This window comes from Triturus cristatus, chromosome 1_1, assembly GCF_964204655.1.
Source record: "Triturus cristatus chromosome 1_1, aTriCri1.1, whole genome shotgun sequence".
NCBI classification, from domain to species: Eukaryota; Metazoa; Chordata; class Amphibia; order Caudata; family Salamandridae; genus Triturus; species Triturus cristatus.
Window position 1 is genome coordinate 540,455,051 of NC_140579.1, and position 22,745 is coordinate 540,477,795.

General features: G+C 46.2%; 1 protein-coding gene across 1 annotated transcript in view; it reads left to right on the forward strand.

The window, feature by feature from the left end:
- CACNA1S (calcium voltage-gated channel subunit alpha1 S) overlaps positions 1–22,517 on the forward strand; it is a 753,083-nt gene extending 730,566 nt beyond the window's left edge. Inside the window, exons 43-44 of the mRNA XM_085643164.1 lie at positions 1,519–1,677; positions 21,900–22,517. Of these exons, the coding sequence (XP_085499290.1) occupies positions 1,519–1,677; positions 21,900–22,142 (402 nt within the window). The 3' untranslated portion in view covers positions 22,143–22,517. The remainder of the gene's footprint in view (positions 1–1,518; positions 1,678–21,899) is intronic.
- The last annotated feature ends 228 nt before the right edge of the window (positions 22,518–22,745 follow it).

A 22,745-nucleotide genomic window follows, 5' to 3' on the forward strand; every position in this document is an offset into this window, starting at 1 on the left:
TACATGGCATATTGCACTTTCGATTGGAAGTGAATTCCTGTCTTGATTGGCTTTCCTTAAGAACGCACTTAGCACTTTATAGATTTTATAACATTGAAGCGGTGAATTGTCTGAATGTACGTTTCCGTATCGATCTTTATATGCTAACGAATGTTCTTTATTGCAATATTATTGCTTCCATTCATGTTTAGCACTCGCACTTTAGTGTTTTTTGTGTTCATGTACTTTTGCGGTTTTGTACTAGGCACATTACATTGCACTTTCTATTAGTGCTTTCTTTGTACTATTACATATTTAAAGCCATACTATCTATGAAATCCATGCTAATTGTACTTTGCAATGCTATTCTTTGTTCACCTCTTGCTCTGCTCAATAAAAAAAAAAAAAAAAAAAAGCATTGCAAAAGCCAAAAGGTTGGCAGCCAATGCAAGACTGATTGGCTTTGCCACTTCTTGTTTTTCATTTTCAGACACACAGAGTGAGTAGACCGCAATAGTGATTAAACATTACATTTGGAAGCTGTGTGTGGATCATTTTAAAGGGCAATCCATAGCCTGCACTTAATAAACAGACCGATAATATTCTGTTCATGGAAGCCCAATGGTGTTAGCACTGTGTTTTATGGTCTGCACCTATCTTAAACTCAGACATAACACTTGGGCCTTGGACAGGCCTGGTGATTCATCTATTTCCCCAGGTGGCTACAATCTAGGAGGCTGCTTTCAAAGCAAAATGATCTGCCAGGGCCCACCCAGGCCCCCCATGGCCCCATTCTAGCCGCTACTTCCTGCAGTGTGGGCCTGATGTAAACATCTTTATCAGGGCTTGTTTTGGTTTCCAGTCAGCTCTGTTTAGGTGCTTTCCTCCACTGTATTCATAGCCTACTCCTCTCTCACTACCATCCTTTAACATTGAAGCAACTTGGATTAATCCCATAACGAGTGGGGTTTAGTGGCTGACTATAGCTGTAAACTCTAGAGGGAAGGCCCTGAGTCTGCTGCACAATAGAGAATCATAAGCAGCGGCGGCTGGCACAGGTAAGAGGGGTGAGGCATGGCAGAGGAGAGTCGGGGTGGGTAAAAGTCGAAAGACGACAGATTAGTTAAAAAAAATTTTTTTACATTTCATTTAAACTAATTCATTGTCTGTCGAGTCCCCCTCCACCCCGCACCACACCCGCCCCACCCTACCGCCGCACCGCTCTTACCTGTGCCAGCTGCCACTGATCATAAGCCCAACCACAGAACTCCCTACTCTTGCTTCTTTATATTCACAATCACTAGTTTGCCCATGGACACATATCCACTTGTCTGTTACACTATACTGGTCTTTCAACACCTCTCTACTTCCATTTGCCATATTGTTTCCTGTTCCTTCCATCATACTCCTGTATCTGCGACTCTCATGCCTATTCCGTGCCTTCCAGGTATGTGCATTAAGACCGTATCATGTATGTCTATCAGCCTACATCTAAGGCTAGAAATCCTTCTCATCAACTTTCATTATATTTCCTTTTAGCTTTCCAGAACTGGCAGTGCCCACCAGCTGCCCCTGGAGAATGGAACTGAAGAATCCGAATGGGACTTTGAGTTGCTGGGAAGCCAGGATTCCAGTCACAACAAACAGGGAGCTGAATCCTCTTCTAACACCCCTGCTACTGACCATCTCATCACACAGGTAAGGCTGGTCCTGTGATGCCAAGAGCACTGCTTTCTTGCTGGGAGCAGGTAGGGCTTGTAGTCCGGAATATCAAGTGGTCACAATATTGTAATCAAACTTTTAAAACTAAAATATCGAGGAGGTGGGTGCATCTAAGGAAGTATAGATTTACTATTCTTAACTCCACGTCTACATATTTTGAAGAAATATATATTATTAATAAATATATATGTAATTAGGTACAGAATATTTCTACATACTTACCTGTTGATATTTTGGTCCTCGATATTTTGGTCATGATATTGCGGCAACCTGTTTTTCTATTCTCAGTATGTTGGATCTGCACCCAGGTAGGTCGATGCCATTAGAGCCTGAAGCTGAGGGGTCCAAACAACACCCACTGAACAACCAAACCACTCAGCAAAGGAGGACATTTCCTTGAGACTGTATGGGCGGCACATACTAAGCCCTATCACTGTTGCCAAGTCCATGATTAACAAACTGACAGGCTTTGTATCTACAGAAAGACAATATACAACGTATACATTTCGAGCTGGAAATTAATTTCTGACTTATAAAATGCCCTTTGTGACTAATTGCGAATCAGAAGGAGGCGGTTGTGAAAGGAGTGTCCACCATCGAATGAGTTACATTAGAATGCATCAATGGTTTGCTACTTCAGTCACAATTATAAACCATGGATCTGATACTGGCTCCCTAAAGGCAATGGTATCGCATTCACAAAGTGGGAACTTATGCAGTGGGACAGCATCCACCTTGTGATTGTGATCTTTTGGCATGAAGCAGAGCAGTAAGAGCTGCAGGGAGCCAGTGCAGGCTCCCACCAATGTCACTCACTGAATGGCAACTTTTCATTTTGAAAGCAGCCCCTAAGCTTTTAATACAACATCAACATTCAGTGAATGCCACTGCAAGGATGCTGTCCTTCGCGGGCCTCCTTCCTTGTATGTGCTATCATTTGCAAGAGGACGCAAAAGGGCTTCTGTCTTGTGTAGTAGTGAGCCAGGAGTTTGGTGAAAACTTGTGAATGGTAGTTTTGTGCTGATTAATACATAATTTGCAGTGCAAAACTCAGGCGAGTGTGCCAAAACCTGATTCATTTGTGACGACATGAGGACCTCAAACACAAATCTGGCACTCACGATCCGTATAGAAAAGCATGCTAACAGCTGATGCTCGTATGGATGCCCCCATCAAAATGTTGTGCACAGATCTATGTGTAAATTAGAGAAATGTGTTATAAAATGTAGAATACACACGCTGATGTGCACAAGTACTTAATGTATTATTATTATTTGCATGAGCGCAGACGAGGCGCTCTTTCACTGAAGCATTTTCTAATATATCTATAGTACAGTTTAATAAGGTGTTATAGAAACTGTAAATGATTATGATGTGTGCTTATAAATATGCCACAGAGCCCATATATTAAACACGGCAGTCAATGGTGCTAAGGTTTGGAACAGAATACAGATACATTGTTGTACAGCTGTGAGTGGCACAACACCAGCCAGAGTATCGACAATAGCAGCAAACTCAGAAGGCGTTCCATTTAGTTGGACCTTGATCTCGGGATATCAAGAAGGACATCAGTTAGAGGGTTAATTGAGCACAATGTTATAGTTAGCTGGACATTTCACTCGAAAAAAACAATGAAATTCCCCCGTTATAGTTAGTTCAGATAACTATAACTCGCGTGCCCGCAATCCACTGCTCATGACGTCACATATTACATCACTCATGACATGGTCAGTGGCATCACTCATGGCATCACTGATGACATCATCCTTGTGATAGAGTGGCGGTCGCGCAAGTTATCGTTATCTGAAGTAACTATAACGGGGGAATTTCATTCGTTTTTTACGAGTGAAATGTCCAGCTAACTATAACATGTGTGAAACCTATGGTTTTTTAAATGAATTTGCAAGGTTTTTTAAGTGCTAATTCCTAACTATAACGTGTGTGAAACCTATGGTTTTTTAAGTGAATTTGTAAGGTTTTTTAAATGCTAAGTTATGTATGTATTATTATATTTTTTATATATTTATTGTACAATAAACTACCTATGTATATAGTTATAGATTGACTGTATCCTGTAATATGGAATGGCTCGTCTAAAATGTTTTTTTTTTTTAAAAATTAAGGTTTTTCACCGTGCACGCACGGTGCGCGCACGGTGTGCGCACCCTGCGAACTTTTGAAAAAAATAAATACATTTTTTCACCCTTCGGGGTCCTTCAGGGACCCCCTGACAAAGGCTAGGGGGTCAGGAACTCTCTACCCTGCCCCCTTTTCACATTCTCCACCTTTCTTTTTCACTGTCACACACCAAATACACAAAATGGCGGCCGACACTTCCTGATTTCGACCGATTCGAATGTTGACTGACATGTAACCACCAATCAGAATTGCGCTCGCGCACGTTAGGGTGCGCGCAACGTGCGCGCACGGTGCCTGCACGGTGCGCGCTTATAAATATTTATGTACTTTTAAATGCAATTTTCTCAGGAACTACTGAACAGATTGACACCATATATGCAAAAGGCACATGCCTGACCTGAGGACTACCTCTTTGCCAAATTTCAAGTAATTCTGTTCAGCCGTTCGGGCTGTACCTTCGACTAAAGGTCCTATGGAAAAATGCATGGGGAAAACGCGTTTTGGGACCCCCCTTTTTTCTCAGCCCCCGCTTGACGAATCACCCCGAGACTTTCAGGGTAGGAGCTGAGCGGAGCGCCCCATTAGTTTTGAAAATTTCGCGAGGATTCGTCAACCGGCGCCAAAGTTATTCAAAATAGAATTTTCAGATTTCCTATGGAAACTCGGTCCTAACTATAATTATCTACTGGCGAACGCCAGTAGATAATATATATATATATATATATATATATATATATATATATATATATATATATATATATATATATATATATATATATATATATATATATATATATATATATATATTTATCACAAATGCAGCCGTCCATTTAGAAAACAGGAGCTGAGCAATGCTACAAGAATTTCCTTTGCACACATATATACATTCAACATGAAGCAGTGAAGAAAAACAAAGAGCATTTGAAAGGAGCTTTAAGGTGCAGCAGAAAAAACATATTCCTGCAAAGAGGAATGACAGCATTGCCAGCTCACAGGCTGCATTGCATAAAACACTCATTGTGAAAAGCTGAAAAGCTAACCATATAGAAACACATAGGAATAAACTGGCACCATGCCTTTAAGGCAGCCATGACCCCTAGCTTCCCATCATGCCTCAGGGTTGACAGTTAGGTCAGTTGTTCTTTCCGGCTCCTTCTGTCAGGACCCTGGTTACTTCAGCTCTTGCTTTTTCTGATTTCTGTCAGAAAATATCTTTTAGCCAAAACCTACTTCATTCGACATCTTTTGGCTTTTAAAGTAGTTTTCTACTTTTTTGAGAGAATTAGGCATATTTTTCCACTCAGAAATGCCATCTCTCTTTGACTCTTGCCCTTCCGTGTCAAAAAGAAGACTAGACCAGACTCTCATTCTGTCTGTATCCTTTGCCTTCCTGAGGATCATGATCCTAAGACTTGCAAACATTGTCAGTCCCTGTCCAGGCGTATTCTGAGAGACAGAGAAAGGATTTGTCTTTATGGGCTGGCTGAGAAGGGTTAAAGCTCCTTCTAGAGGCAGGTCTCCGGTGAAGAAGAGAAGGGAGAGAGCAAGATCGTCATCTAGAAGTAAAGTTCCAGTTTGCTCTCCCTCAGCGTCGGGATTGGCGCTGAAAATACCTTCTCCGGCAGCGAAAACGGCGGGTTCGCTGTCGAGAGAACACCGGTCGTCGACGAAGACTGCAAGTACGTCACACCCTCTGCCGTCGTCAACCTGGCGACGATCGGCGTCGAGGAGTAGATCACCGTTGCTGCGGGCTCGCACAGCGTCGAGAGTTGAATCTCCGTCATCGCCGTCGCTACAACGTTCAACGTCAGGACATGCTCTGCCGTCACCAGTAGACCGGCGATTGGCGTCGAAGCGGGCGTCTCCATTGCCGTCAACCAGGCAGCGGTCAACATTGAAACAGGCCTCATCGTCGCCAGTAGAACGACAGTCGACGTCGAAGCAAGTGTCTCCGTCGCCGTCAACCAGGCGGCGATCGACGTCGAGACAGGCATCATCGTCGCCAGGTGCGAGGCATTCGATACCGAAGCACTCTCCTCCGTTGTCGCGGACCAAAAGGCGTTCAACGTTGAGGACCAGATCTTTGTCGACGGCGAAGAAGGATTCGTCGTCGGGACCCAAAGTCAAGTATTCCAGACTGCGTTCGACGTCGAGACGGCGTTCTCCGTCAACATCAAAGAAGGACACAACGTCAAGAAGGAGTTCTCCGTCAGTTCACACTGTAGCTTCTTCCAGGCGCTCTGTATCGAGGTCGATGAGGTCGATTGCTTCAACGTCAAGACATTCGACATCGAAGTGGGGAGAAAGGTCAACGTCGAGGGAAGGTCCCTCTCAAAAGACTCACCGCAGTCATCCCCTTCAGCGGTGAGCTCTCCTCAAGCGACGAGAAGTTCCTCTTCTCCATCTCCAGAGCCACGACAATCACCAAGACTAACGTCTCCAAGAAGGCAGAGGTCTCCTTCAATACATCTGTCACCAAGATGGCTTCTTCCTCTCAGCCTTTGACAGAAAGATGCTTCTGGGCAGGCTAGACAGCCTTGGGACTTTGCCAGTCCACTTCACAGATCCCCATTGGAACGATTAGTACAGGAGGTGGACAGATCACCTGTTGCTCGGACCAGGGATTGTCAGGACAAATCTCTGGAGCATAGACTATCTCATGCTTATCAGAAGAGAAAGAGAACACCATCTTGGTCTTCTTCTTTACCTCACTCTTCAAAAAGGGACTATTCACCTACCCTTACGGATAGTCCTCCTTCTCGAGTGTCACCTATTGATGACATCAATACGTTTCACAATGTCCTCACTAGAGGAGCTCTGAAACTGAACATAGATATGTCAGCTCCGCAGGCTTCCACCTCTATCATATTCGAGACTCTTCATCAACGGTCTATGTCTAGACCTGTGCTCCCACTGGTTCCTGGTCTTATCGAGCCAGTGATGGACGTTTTTCTCACACCATCTTCGATTAAAGCTGCCCCAGCGAGGATTCAGAAAAAATATAAGCCAGCGCATAGGATCCTTTATTTTTAAAGTCAGATCCCCCACCGGACTCGGTGATCATCGCGGCGGCAAAGAAAACCCATGCAGTCGCCTCTTCCTCCTCTGTCCCCCCAGAGAAAGAGAGTCGGCCCAGGACTCTTGGGGGAGAAAGGTGTGCGGATCCGCAGCATCTTCCTTGAAGGTATCAAGCGCTGCTGCCCTGTTAGGACGCTACGACAGGTCCTTAGGGGATTCTTTGGAGCGTTTTAAGGAAAAACTGCCAAAAGAGGACAGGCACGATTTTGCGGGGATTCTCCAAGAAGGGGCGCTGGTTTCTAATCAAGTGATTAGTACTGCCGTGGACAGAGCTGCTCTGGCTGCACATTCATATGCACACGGCATTTGTGCACAAAGGTCTTCATGGCTGTGACTAACAGCTTTACAACCGGAGTCTCAACATCGGATTTTAAATCTTCCGTTTTCCAGAACATCTCTTTTTGGTTCCCATACTGATGACGAGATGGCCAGAATGAAGGCTGAGCTGGATACGCTGAAGGGGGTAGGCCTAGAAAAGAAAAATTAATTCAGATGAAGATACAGGACTTACAATCGCAAAACCTACCAACAGAGGGTTCAAACCCCTTAATGGCAGCAAAAGCAGAATCAGCAATCCAGGTCTGAGTTACAAAGCCGTAGAGGCTCCAGAGGCAGAGGAGGACAACATCAGCAATCCTCTGGCGCAGCCAAGACTTCAGGGAAGCATGATCTTCTGCTTCCTCTAGCGCCGTTGCCCACTCCTTTGGGAGGAAGTATTTCAAATCCCGTGGCAGAGTGGTGCAAAATAACAAAAGATCAATGGGTGCTAAATATACTGGACAATGGATACACACTGCGTTTCAGTGCACCACCAAAGAACATTCCTCCACTAAAGTCACATCCTCACCAACTAAAATTGCTTCGTCAGGAGGTGTCTGGCTTTCAGAAATTGGCTATAGAAGAAGTTCCTCCAGCTCAAAGAGGAAAGGGAGTCTATTTCAGTTACTTTCTGGTGCCAAAGAAAGACTAACCGCACAAATGCAGACCTATCCTGAATCTGCGATCTCTGAACAAGGTCATTCGGAGAGAAAAGTTTTGCATGTTGGTGCCACATCAAATATATCCGCACCTACAAAAGGGGGTTTGGATGTTCTCGATAGACCTCCAAGATGTGTACTTCCACAAACCAATTGCTCCACGTCACCACGAGTTCCTGAGATTCATGGTGGGCTCCAAACATTACCAATTCCGAGTCTTACCGCTCGGCCTAAAATCCGCGCCGAGGGTATTCACAAAGTGCATGGCGGTGGTAGCCGCAGCTCTGCATCGTCAAGGCCTATTTGTGTACCCGTACTTGGACGATTGGCTGTTGAAGGGTTCATCTCCACAAATGGTGAAGGAACATTTTCGGATTTGCCTAAATCTACTTTGCCGTCTAGGCCTTCACGTGAACCTGGACAAATCTGTCCTACAGCCCACTCAAACTCTACATTATCTGGGTTCCACCATAGACTCCGGTATAGGAAAAGTGTTTCCTTCGGAGGGACGACTGTTATCGATGAAACAGAAGTGCAACTCTCTGCCTCAAGTACACCAACCATCAGTAAGGCAAGTGGCCTCTCTTCTAGGGTGGATGGCCTCTTGCATATTTCTCATCCCCAACTCCAGATTTAGAATGAGGCCTCTGCAACAAGATCTGGAAGACAAATGGGACCAATCCTCAGGGCATTGGGAGGATCGGATTCTCCTCTTCCAAGCGGCGAAGTCATCCCTGATTTGGTGGACTCAACCGAAAAATCTTCTGGTGGGAGTGCCCTTCCACCAATCTCTTCCACAGCAATCCCTGATCACGGATGCATCTCTCCAGGGATGGGGAGCGCACTTGGGTTGCCTTCAAACTCAGAGCAGATGGTCGAGCAAGGAGCAGACCTACCATATAAACATGTTAGAGCTGCGGGCAGTTCATCTAGCTCTCAAGGCATTCTATCCATCAATTCAGTCAGACTCGATTCTGATTCAAACGGACAATACAACCGCTATATATTACTTGAACGAACAAGGTGGAACACACTCCCGCCCGCTGCCATTGGAATCCCAAGCGATATGGCACTGGCAAGGAATCTCTTGATCACAGCGATACACCTGCCAGGAGAACAAAACGTGCGGGCAGACGCTCTCAGTCAGCACTTCGAGGAACAAGAAGACTGGGTGCTCAACGACGACGTAGCGGCAGACATCTTCCGTCAATGGGGTCGACCATCCATCGACCTCTTTGCAGACGAACTAAACAGGAAATGCCATGCCTTCGCGTCCAGATTTTACCGGCCAGGAACGAGAGGGAATGCTGTTTTGATCGACTGGTCCGGAACATTTGCATACGCCTTTCCTCCCCTTCCTCTCATGCCGAAGTTGGTGACCAAGCTCATCAGATTCAGGATGAAGATGATCCTAATAGCACCGGACTGGCCTCGCCAATGGTGGTATCCGGACCTATTGCAGCTCTCAATATATCCAAACAGGAGGCTGCCGTGCAGACTGGACCTACTGACCAAAATGGGCGGGAAGATTCTGCACCCCAGCCTTCCGTCGCTGAGCTTGGCAGCCTGGCTCCTGAAGTCCTGCAATATGGACACTTGAATCTCCCTCAGGACTGCATGAACATTTTAAGGGAGTCGAGGAGACCATCCACAAGAAATGGTGTCTGACTTCCATGTTAACCAGACAATTTTCCTTCCCTCTTTTTTTCCCAATCCTGCTACTCCAGCAGAAAGGTCTCTTCATTCACTTGACCTCAAGAGGGTTCTAAAATTCTGTTTGGAGGGAACGAAATCCATTAGGAAGTCTGACCAATTATTTTTAAACTATGATGTTGTCAGGACAGGTTTTCCAGCCTCAAAACAATCTATCTCGAGGTGGATAGTGTCCTGCATTAAGACGGCTTATCTGTTAGCGAATAAGCCTTTGTTGGTTTTCCCTAGAGCTCACTCCACTAGGGGAAAGCAGCTACAGTAGCTTTCTTGCATAATGTACCAATGGCCGAGATTTGCAAGGTGGCAACATGTAAATCGGTACACACGTTTACTAGGCACTACTGCCTTGATTCTGACTCCAGAGCAGATACCCAAGTGGGCCAAGCCTCTTTGAGGAAATTGTTTCAATGCTAATTTCATTGGAGTCATGATATGTCTCAATTCTGTTGAGTTTATGCTTGTCGTTTGCCCGCAGGTTGAGGGGATGGGCTTGCTATTCTATTCATATGCTTATGACTATTGATGAGGATCCCCTGGAAGAGAAGGATAAGTTACTTACCGGTAATCTTAGTTCTCTTCCAGGGGTATCCTCATCAATAGTCATAAGCAACCCACCTGCCTCCCCGGGCAAACGATTACGATAAATGTCATTTCTTTGTGCTGTGGCCTACGGGTCTCCGCAAAGAACAACTGACCTAACTGTCACCCCTGAGGCATGATGGGAAGCTAGGGATCATGGCTGCCCTAAAGGCACGGTGCCAGTTTATTCCTATGTGCTTCTAGCTTTCCAGCTTTTCACAATGAGTGTTTTATGCATTGCAGCCTGTGAGCTGGCAATGCTGGCATTCCTCTTTGCAGGAGTATGTTTTTTCTGCTGCACATTAAAGCAGTTTCAAATGCTCTTTGTTTTTCTTCACTGCTTCATGTTGAATGTGTATATGTTTGCAAAGGAAATTATTGTAGCATTGCTCAGCTCCTCTTTTCTAAATGGACAGCTGTATTTGTGATAATATATATATATATTCACAGAAAAAACCATAGGTTTCAGGGGTGTTATAGTTAGCTGGACTTTTCACTTGTACAAAACCATTGAAATTCCCCCGTTATAGTTAGTTCAGCTAACTATAACTCGCGCGCCCGCAATGCACTGCTGATGACGTCACATATTACATCACTCATGACATGGTCAGTGACATCACTCAAGGGGATTCGACAAAAATTCGACCATAACTATGCAAGAAACCCCCCTCATGGTTAATAAAACACACATCCACTGCCGGATGTGTAATACTTTTTATTTTACTCTCTGGAAAGGGGACGAACATCACTTGAGAGTCACAGCGCGCTCCTGGCAGAGCCCAATGCTGTGTTACACCCACCATTGCCTGCTGAGTGCCACACACCTCTGTGTTGTATTCCACTAGCTAGTGCATATGCTATGACACTCTCTAGCCCATGTGCACTGTAACACCACCCCGTGAATATGTCATGCCACACTTGTCTTCGCACGGGTTATATTGCCCCATCTAACGTGCCTTCCTCGATGCCTATGTTATAACGCAAAGTGCTATGCCATACATATTACAATCTGGGATCCATATCTTTGTCACAGTGCATATGCAACGTTACACTCCCCAGCACATATTTTATATTACAACTTTAGAGACTAGTTAGGTTACACAACACTGCCCTGTGCATATTACACTCAAAGGCGCATATCGCATAGCACGCGCTAGTGCCTGTGCTATCTCGCGCTCTCCAATGAATCTGTCATTGCGCACAATGTATTGCATATTATATTTCACGCCCGGTTCATCTTATATCACACTTTTTGGTGCATAGTTTATACCATACACTATATCTAGTTTTCATTTTCAATCATGCTCTCAGGACTATGTTCTATATAACACTGTGTTCACCTACCCTTTTCACGGGCATTATATTTTGCGATAGGGGGTGGAGGGTCAGGGGGTGTTTCTGCCAAGTGAGCCCGGAGTCACAGTCACAAACGTCCTCTTCTTCCTGAATAAAAGTGAGATTATGCTGCATACTTGTTCATATTTTAAGTAGTTCGCACAGACACACGTTTTAAAAACAATAAAGTTCCTAATACCCGCCTTCTCTGAACAGTTAGCTTGCTGCCCCATCCCCCTCCTCCCTATCCTCTGTTGTGTGAATCCATGGACTAGCCTCCTCCCTCCTGCCATGCATGGTCTGATGTGCTGCCACTGCCCTCAATTTAGTATGATGTACCAGTCCACTCCTCCTGCCCTTCATTGCCCAATTCTATGCCCCATCATTGACCTCCTGCTTAAACTCTGTGCTTAGCTTGCTGCCCCTATTCTCCTTCCCCCTGCCCTCCGATGTCTTTGTGTGTGCCCCTGCTCCATCCTTTTTGCCCACCATGTTCCATGGACCTGCCACTCCTATCTACTCTGAGTGTTCTGTTGAGCTGCCACTCCCCTCCCACCTGCCTAGCATTGTCAGATGACTGTAACCTGTCCCTGCCACCTCCACGCTGCCTGTCCACATGCCATGCCCCTATCCTCTTCCTCCTGTCCTACATGGTCCATTGTACTGCCACACCCTTCTGCCCTCCCTGGTCTGTTGTGCTGCAACTGCTCCTCCTGCCTGCCCCGTGCGGTCTGTTGTGAGGCCCCTTCCCCTGAACTTTCTTCTCTGTGCACAGGTCCTGACCCTCCCTTCTATCCTCCATCGTCCTTTGTGCATGCCCCTGCACCCTCATTCTTGCCCATCATAGCCATTGTGCTACCACTAACCCTCCCACTTGCCATGCATGGTCTTCTGTGCTGCCATGGCCCCTCCCACCTTCCCTGTGTGGTCAGTTAGCTGCCCCTGAATCCCTCCCACCTTCCCTCCATGGTCTGTGTGTATGCCATCACAGTCTCACTGTTGCTCTTCATGGTGTGTCTTGCTTCTAGTGCCCATCCTGCCTGACCTCCATGGCTATCTTGCTGCTCCTGCCCTGCCCCCTCGCCCCCAGCCCTCTGTTTACATGTGCAGACCCCTACTCCCTCCCTCCTGGCTTGTCTGTTCCATTGTAATGCCCCTGATCCATCCCTCCTGCCCTTTATGGTCTGTTATGCTGCAGCTTTCTCTCCTGTCTGTCCATTATGGTCCTGCCTCTTGCCCCTCTGTTCTCTGTTGTCCATGGTCCTGTCCCCTCCCTCTTGCTTTCTATGGATTGTTGTGCTGCACTCCCGTCCCGCATGCCCTGTGTGGTGTATTGTGCTGCTGCAAACCCTGATGCCTGCCCTGCAGGGTCAGTTTGGTGCACCTCTCCATGCCCCTCCTGTCCTCTGTTATCCAAGTCCATGTCCCTACCCCATTTCCTTCCATGATCCAATGTACCATACTTGCGAACATTTTGAACTTGGTAAGAGGGAGATTTTGAAAAAAAACTGGGGTATTGATTTTCCTCTTTGAGTTACATTGAAAAAGAGGAGATTGTAGACAGGAGACAGATAAAATAAAGCCCATTTGAGCTTAAAAACATTGGACGTTTCCTGGCTGAATCGGGTCTGTTGGCATGTATGGTTGTACTACCATTGCCTCTTCCTTCTGCCCACAATGGTCTATTACATTGCCACAGCCTCTCTTGCAAGTCCTGTATTGTTGGTTTGTTGCCCCTGCCCCCCCTTTCCACTGCCCTCCATAGTCTTTTGTGCTGCCACGGTCCTTCCTGCCTGCTCAGTGTGTTAAATTGTTGCCTTTGCACCCTCCTACCTGCCTTCAATTTTCAGAGTCCGTGCCCCTGGCCTCTGCCTCTCAACAGTATCCTAATGAACAACTAGATTGCTAACATTCTATATTTATTACAAAAGTGTGGAACGCCTGACGTCATCTTGATGTAATCAAAACTGTAATACCTAGAGCATTTCCTTTAGAAATTACATATATGAGAGGGTCTTATTGGCATCAAAATTATGGTTAGTGCTCTAAAAGACAAAAATAAGGACATATTTTCTGAGTTTTCAAATAGCGAGAAAGCACTTTTAAATTATTTGTTACCTTTATGTTTTTTTATCCAGTTGACCACTTGAATAAATGTTGCACTTAGGGGAGAGGATGTGGTGTTACTTCCAGAACTGCAGACTTTGCAACTGGGGAACCAGGTTGGAGTTTCTGCTTCAGCTCGACATTCTGTGATTCTGGTCAAATCACTTAGTCTCCCCATGTCTACAACCAAAATGAATATGTTCTTGTGTGATGTAACCAATGCTCATGTAAAGCACTCCAATACCTGACAAGTCTGCACTATATAACACTGCAAAAACACAAAATAATAAGTGTTTTGCACACTTCTGTCATTGGGCTATATTTGGGCTACATCTGGGTGATTTTGGGCTACATTTGGGCTCTTTTGTCTCCGGTGGCCATCTTGGGAGATTTATTTGTTATGAAGTTTCCTAATTTCCTCATGTACTGCAGTCTCCTCAGTAGTAAATGCTTTCAGTTTTTTACTTTGATTCCATCATGAAGGTATTCAGATATGTCACACTTTTGCCATAAATTCTGAATGTTAGCGCTCTAGTTGCTCATTAGATCACTGTAGTAAAACTACTGTTCACCATGGAAGTCTGCTCCTGGTATTAAAAGTGCATGTTTCAGTCTGCATGTCAGAATTTTTTAATGAAATAGAAGAGGATTTGAGAAGTCACTCAAAATGTGCCCTCATTTTCTTTCTTCAGCATTAATCATAATTTCTATGGCAAAATGAACCCCCTCATTGTGTTCCTTTTTAAATTAAATGTTTTAAGTGTTACCAGTTTATTCCAATCAAGATGGCTTCAGGTGTGCCATACTTTTGTCAGAATGAAGACAGTAAGCGCTCTAGTTGTTTTTAAGAACACTCTGGGACATTCTGTCATTGGGCTATACTTGGGCTACATCTGGGTGATATTTTGGCTACATTTGGGCTCTTTTGTCTCTGGTGGCCATCTTGGCAGACTTATTTGTTATGAAGTTTCCTAATTTCCTCATTTACTGCAGTCTCCTCAGTAGGAAATACTTTCAGTTTTTTACTTTGATTCCAAAGGCATTCAGATGTGTCACACATTTGCCATAAATTCAGAATGTTAGCACTCTTTTTGCTCATTAGATCACTGTAGTAAAGCTACTGCTCACCAGGGAAAACTGCTGCTGGTATTGAAAGTGCATGTTTCAGTCTGCATGTCAGAATTTTTTAATGAAATAGAAGAGGATTTGAGAAGTCACTCAAAATGTGCCCTAATTTTCCTTTCTGCAGCACTAATCATACTTTTTATGGAAAAATGAACCCCCTCATTTTGTTCCTTTTTAAATTAAATGTTTTAAGAGTTACCACTTTAATCCAAGCAAGATGGCTTCAGGTGTGCCATACGTTTATCATAAGTAGGACTGTTAGCGCTCTAGTTGTTCTTTGGAACACCCTGGGAAGCTGCAGTAGAACACAAAGGAATCAACTGACAGTCTCTGCCCTTGTTGGATGTACATGTTTTACTGAGAATGTCAGACTTCATTCTCACATGACTGAGAAAGATAATGTGAATTTACAGAAAATAAGCTCTCAGTTTAGCTTATAGATCACCTTCCAAACCTCTGTGGGAAAAGCATGAGAAAATATTTTTCTCTCAATCATGATATCCCAGCAGAAGGCTTTTTCACATGGTGAAATCACCTTAGAACATACCACAATTCCTAAAATGAGTATGGTACCATCAACAAATGATTTATAATGTAACTAAAGTCTTAAAACCTTCTATTAACTGCAATGCTTTTTAATGAGATGCTATCATGTATATTGGTCCCAAGATGGCTGCCAACACTTCTTGGATGAAGTGCTGACAGCCAATCAGATCTCAGGATGAGATGTGTGGTTAGGCTCCGCCCACATATATATATGATTCCAAATAGAATGTTGCGGATTTTCTATGGAAACACTGTCCTAACTATAACTATCTACTGGTGACCGCCAGTAGATAATATATATATATATTTATATATATATATATATATATATATATATATATATATATATATATATATATATATATCTTCATATATATATATATAGCTTCAAATATGTTTCTCACATATATGTATATATTGTTTCCGGGGTCCCCGCACATGGGCGGGAATATTCATATCCTTATGACTATTGATGAGGATACCCCTGGAAGAGAACTAGGCTTACAGGTAAGTAACTTATCCTTGCTTTCATTGAATTAAGCGAAAGGTCCGCTAACAATATAAGTGTAAGAGGCTGTGTGCGAAACCTTCTTAAAAAATAATCTTACAGTGCATTCTGGCTATCCATCTTTTCTGAAATCTTCTCTGCAATTCTATGTCAGGACCGGAGGCGAGGATTATGCTTTATCTTTCTTTACTTCAAAGACAGCAGCCATTTTAAAGTCAACAAAAAACAACTATTCCCATGGTACATCAGGAATATCACAAAAAACAATAGAGTGTCCAGGTCCAGAGTGTCCCCTGTTCCATGGTCCAATCACAGATTCCCTTAGGCACTGATAGTCCTCTCTCGCTGTTTAACCTTCCTCATTCTTTGTTGCTGCAGCCAGAGATAAGTCATGTTTATTTTCTCTCAGCCCTTCATATGTACTGTCATTGGCATTGTCAATTTCATATTTTATATTTGCCATTGTAACTTTGTGTTTGCTGGTTGGTTCATGTGAGCATTGTTATTTAGAGTGGTTACGGATCTGAGATTTCCTCACCTTTCCTCAGGCGCTCTAGAGCCTTCGCGCTCTGTGTTTGGCGCGGCGGGCTCCGTTATGCGCCGTTTCGTGGTTATTGTATTTATTTTCTCTCTAGTGTAATGCAAGTCAGCTGCTACTCGGCGGACTCGCTCTTCGGCCGCGGGAGTGTTCCTCCCTAGCGGCTGCCTGTTTGGTGCGGCTCGCGGTGTTACATATGTAACACCGCTAGAGGGCGCGTTTCCGCATTCTCGACGTTGCTTGAGTTCCTGGGATTCCGCGCATTCCGCGCGCTTGAATTTCGGAACGCATAGCAACGAGAGAGCCGCTGCCTGTCTGGACACCGTTTTGAGATGGTCTGTGTACTGCCAATAGGCATTTCTTCCCCGTTTTATGCCCAAAGAACGCCTGATAAGGTGTGTACATAATTAGCAAATCTGCGGTGGAGTGTGAACCCAGTCGTGGGGGTCCGTATTCTAGGCCATTTCTCACGCTCCTAGGAGTCTGTATTTGGCAGGTTGAAACCCTGCTGGGGCTCATTGAGCGGACAGGCTGCCCATCTACTGTTGCACCAGGGCTGTTGGGTCCCAGGGCTTAGTGCCCACACACAAGTTCTCTTGCCCCTGACTTGGCTGACACCCAGCCTTCATTTCACGGAGTTCACCTCCTCTGAAGTCTTCCACTAACTTATGTGGTATTTTTTCCCACCTACTTACTGGCATATTGCTTGTGTGCGTCTCTATAATGGAGTCTTATGATGACAATACTTACCTGGATGACCAGGATGAGCAGTGGGATGAAGATCCGCTTTCAGCGCTGCAGTGGGGCGATGACTTCTATGACGCCGTAGACTCCTCCATTCATAAAGCGGTGGAGCAGGCTATGGCTCCATGGAGGATCGCCTCTCACGAAAAATTGAGATAGCCTGCGATAAGCTGGCCAGAGCAGCCCAAACGATTCCGGCTTCTCTTCCTTCCAGTGCGTCCAATGAGGATTCCCATCCGCCTCCCGACTAAACGGGCCAAGGAGACCGGGGTAGACGCCGACGCCTTCGCCCCTAGCCAACAGAACCCTTCCTGCGGCGGCTATCCCAGGCGTCTCGGCTCACGGGAGCGATGACGGAGCTGAGCCTTCACGTCCTTGCGGTTTGCCACAGCCAGAATCCGCCGCTTCGGACCTGGGCGCGGTTTCCCAGAACCTCTGCGCCAATATGCTCGATCCGGAAGATATTTTGCATCCTAGGTCCTCGGACTGGGCACCCTGTGACAAGGTCGCCCAATACGTTGCCAGTTGAATTCGATGACCTCTGGAGGCCTCAGTCCGTAATTGCCTTAGGGCAGAATGTCCGCGCCCATCTTTAGACGATAAGGTCACGGCAACTCCAGAAATTGACCCTCGCATGGCGACATTTCTACAAAAATTTATCAAGGATCCCAAAAAGGGAATTGATAGGTCGTGGCGGGCTTGCCAAGACAAGCTGTTGGATATTCTCGGTCCTATAACCAAAATTCTTGATATGGCCGAAGAAGCAAAGTCGTCAGGGGCCCTGATATCTCCAGACAACCTCTCCTCTTGGGCCCAACGTGCGGTCATTTTCTTGGGAAATGCAAACTGTGCATAATCGACGGAACGACGAAAATCCCTGTTGATAAAGGTGGACCCCAAACTGGGGGACTTTGCAGATTCCGAGGCGGGCCCTGTTGCCCAGGGTGGCCTCTTAGGTGAGCCCTTCATGAAGGAGCTAGGGCACTTCGTGAATACCTTCACGACTTTGGATAGAGCGCAATCCTCCATTCGTAAAGTCTTTCGCCCACGGGTTTTCAGGGGGGCCGGTCGAGGCAGGGGCCGCTCGTCCAGCCGTCCAAATCAGCAGAGAGGAGGCTCCAACCAATCATCTTATCGGGACCAGGCCAGATTCGGGAACTTCTACCCGACAAGGGGACGGCGAGGGAAGAACCGTGGTGGCAGAGGCGGTGGTGTCTCCAGTTCTTCCAGTAAGTGTTCTCCCTTCTTCCCAATTAAAAGTGGGGGGCCGGCTGGCGCATTTTTTCCAGGCTCGGACTTCTGTCACAGGCGACATTTGGGTACTCCAGACTGTCCAAGGCTTTCCTATCGAGTTCCGCGCAGAGCCTTTTCAGAAGGCTCCGCCGCGTCCTCTGGTCTTCTCGGTGGGGGACTCCTCCTTGGTAGATCGGGAGGTCCAGTCTCTTTTACTCAAGGGGGCGGTAGTTCGGTCCACTGTCCATGCTCAAGGCTTTATCAGCAATCTCTTTCTGGTAGACAAGGCAGACGGTGGGCAGAGGCCCGTGATCAATCTACGCGAATTCAACGAGTGGCTAGTTTACCGCCACTTCAAGATGGAGGGAATCCATCTTCTTCGCGATCTCCTCAGGCTAAACGACTGGCTGGCGCGTCTAGATCTAAAAGATGCGTATTGGACCATACCAATTTTCCCTCCTCACCGGAGGTTCCTACAGTTTCTTTGGCGAGACAAGGCCTACGAATTCACCACTCTTCCTTTCGGTCTATCCTCCGCTCCTTGGTGCTTCACCAAGGTTTTGCGTCCGGTGATCGAACGCCTGCGCGCCTCCGGTATGCGCCTCATAGCGTATCTGGACGACATTTTGCTGATGGCACAATGTTCCGCGGCCCTTTCTCGTCAGCTTCACACGGCGGTAAATTTACTCCAGAACCTGGGTTTCATAATCAACGAAGCAAAATCAACGCTCGTCCCTTCCCAAAAGATGGTTTTCCTAGGGTTTTCCATCGACTCAGTGGCCGCTACACTCAGCCTTCCTTCTTGGAAGATGACGAAAATCCGTCACGAGATAAGGAGAGCGCTTACCCAACATCAGCTCTCCCTCAGACAGATAGCTCGCTTAGTGGGCCTGCTATCGGCATCCATCCAGGCCATTTTTCCAGGCCTTCTTCATTACAGGGCCTTACAGCGGCTCAAGGCGCAGCACCTTCGAAGGGGTCTGGCCTATTCTCGGAAAGTATCTCTCTGTGCGGAGGCCAGGGAGGAGATTCAATGGTGGCTTTCCAACATGGAGGCCTGGAATGGACGGGCGATTTTCGGTTCAGCGCCAGATATCATTATCGAGTCCGACACCAGCAAATCAGGCTGGGGCGCGCGGTGTGGCGAGTTCGCAACAGGCGGTGTGTGGTCACCTACGGAACAGCAGTTGCCCATCAACTGTCTGGAACTTCTGGTGGGGTCCTTTGCGATCCAGTGCTGGACCAAAGATTCAGTCCGTTCTTGCTTTCTACTCAAGATGGACAATATATCAGCCGTCCGGTATATAAACCATCTTGGGGTCACGCGCTCCAGAGCACTCTCGGACATGGCAGCGAATTTCCGGAAGTATTGTCTGGACCATCATGTGTCGGTAACGGCGGAGTACCTCCCGGGCCGGGACAACCAGGTAGTGGGTTTTCATTCCCGGCATCTCCACGACAGCAGTCTTTGGAGATTGCACCCGGGGGTTTTCGCAGATCTTTTAATCTCTCTGGGGTCCCTTCTATGTGGACCTCTTTGCCTCACGCCTGGATTTCCAGCTGCCCCGGTTCTTCAGTTGGAGACCGGACCCCCTAGCAGCGCAGACGGATGCGTTTCTGCAGGATTGACAGACAGAAAAAGGTTATGCTTTTCCCCCTTTTGCCATGATCACAAGAGTCTCTGCCCAGGTGCATTGCCAGACTGCGAACGTGGTTCTTGTCTCCCTGATTTGGAGGTCTCAAGCTTGGTTTCCGGTTCTTCTGGAACTTTCTTGGGATTCTCCAATCCCACTCCCCCTATTTCCAACGCTTCTGCTCAATCCGTACGAAGTTCCTCACCCGTTGATACAGCAGGGCTATCTCGCCCTCATGGAATGAAGGATTACAGGGGACGCTGGGCGGTCCCAGGCCTTTCGGGAGCAGCTGAGAAATTCATGTCAAAGGCCTGGGCCAATAGCACAATCAAACGATACCGTACCACATGGAGACGGTGGTGTCGGTGTGTGCGACGGGGTTTCAATCCCGTGGCAACGGATGTGACTTCTATCTTGAATTTTTTGGCTTCTCTGGCGGAGGAAGGTTTGGCTTATAGAACCATCAATGCCTTCCGTTCGGCCATCTCGGCAGGTCACAACATGCTGGACGGTTCCCCGGTGGGTGAACATCCCTTGGTCTGTCGCCTTCTTCGAGGCATCCGCCTCTCACTACCACTGGAGCCGCGGTATTCTCACCTGTGGGACGTTAACCAGGTGTTGAATTTGTTTCTATCCTGGCAACCGAATAGGTTCCTCTTGAGGAAGGAGCTATCGTCCAAACTGGTGATGCTTCTCTGCCTTATTTTGTGCAGGAGGGTTTCTGATGTCAAGGTCTGGATGTTACCAGTCAGATGTTTTCTCCCACGGGGGTCACTTTTACGATCCGTAGACGGATGAAGTGTGGAATGCGTTCTATATCTTATCCGGCTTTCCCAGATACCCCGAAGCTGTGCATGGTGTCTTGCCTCAAGGCATATGAGGAGATGTCGGATGAGTTTCGTCCTCCTGGAGAACAGCAATTGCTCATTGCACTTAGGAAACCTCACAAGGCGGTTTCTTCCCCCACCATTGCCCGTTGGGTAAGGTGGGTTATGCAAGAGGCAGGCATCGACCTGCGGATTTTTGGCGCTCATTCGGCCAGAGGGGCGATAGCCTCTAAAGCTTTTACCCTGGGCACTCGTCTGGAAGACATTCTGAATGCTGCAGACTGGTCTTCCGACTCCACCTTTAAGCTGTTTTATTTTTAACCGATTATTGATATGTCTCACTTGGTGGTGAGCAAGCTTTGATGAATGAGCATAATCCTCGCCTCCGGTCTTGACATAGAATGAAAAATTTCCTAGCGATCGTAACGGAAAGTTTCAATTCTATTAAGGACTCGGAGACGAGGATTATCCCACCCAGGGTACAAAGCCTCTTTGAATCCTTCCCTCCCGTATTGGAGTAAGTAAAGTGTTTTATGTTTCTGGCATTAAAGTGTTAACGGTTTTGGGATTCTCCATGCTTTTGTTATCCTGTTGAGCTCTGTTTGCCTTGCAGGCTAAACCTTAGACATGATATTCGCTTATATTCTCTTTTGCGTTTCAGGAGATTCTGGAAAACAAGATTCGTGAGGTTCCATGCTAGCTGACCTACAGCAACGAAAGAGGGAGGTTAAACAGCGAGAGAGGACTATCAGTGCCTAAGGGAACCTGTGATTGGACCATGGAACAGGGGACACTCTGGACCTGGACACTCTATTGTTTTTTGTGATATTCCCGATGTACCATGGGAATAGTTGTTTTTTGTTGACTTTAAAATGGCTGCTGTCTTTAAAGTAAAGAAAGATAAAGCATAATCCTCGCCTCCGAGTCCTTAATAGAATTGAAACTTTCCGTTACGATAGCTAGGAAATTTTCATTCCTTCATAAAGCACTAAGAGTAAACATTGTTACCCCGAAAGTTGGCCATCGATATGTGAGAATGATAAAGAACTAATTCTTGATCTGAAAATAGCAACCCACTTACCATTGTTGCATCCTTTTTGTCATTTCTTCCTTCAGGCTCTGATCTGTGGTGGGCTTGATGTTCTGGCCCTCGATCCCACTTTTATCTCTATAACAAAACATGAAATGGCTGAGGCAGTTGACATGAAGATTAGTGATCTTGAGAAGGAGGCTGCTAAGTTGGTCAAGCAAAGGACATCCCCTGAGAGGTCTGCATCTGCTTCCTGCGATGTGTCATTGGTAAAGGAGTACTGTGGTCCTAGCAGCATCGACCGAACAACATTCATTACTGGAGTATGAAACATACCTAGTCTACTGAGGGTACCGCACCACAGAGGGTGCAGTTTACTTACCACCATCATGACCTTGGTACTCTAAGGAGCTTTCATCAGTTGCTGAAGAGTGACTATGGAATCCTGGCTCTTTATTTTCTACGCTGGGTTCTGATTGGTTTAGTCTTGGGCCGGTGCAAACATGGTGGGAGGCACTGCTAGAAGCATCATAGCAAATTCATTTTGCTTTAGAGGAGCACTGATACTTGGAATAACCCTTGAAAGTGTTATATAGTGATTGAGATTGTGCAGTGTCAGCCAATGGGATTTCCAGCCTTCTCTTCTTGTCAACGTTTTGTTACTTTTGAGCCAGATGAGTCATTAAACAGTTCAAAACACGTGACTTCAGAGTGTTTGGTTGGTCTTTATTTTCTTTATCAGTTTGCCTCCCCATTGTCCATCACTGCACATCCAGGGTGGATGCGTGGTCTTCATTCTGACATTGACTTGCCACTGTGCATTCTGCTCCGAAGATAGCCAGTCTTGTGCGGAGATAAATGATGCAGCACAAGAGTTTGCAAGGAGTGGGTATAAGGCCTTATGAGTAAATGTAGGTTCTATTTTGGGACGA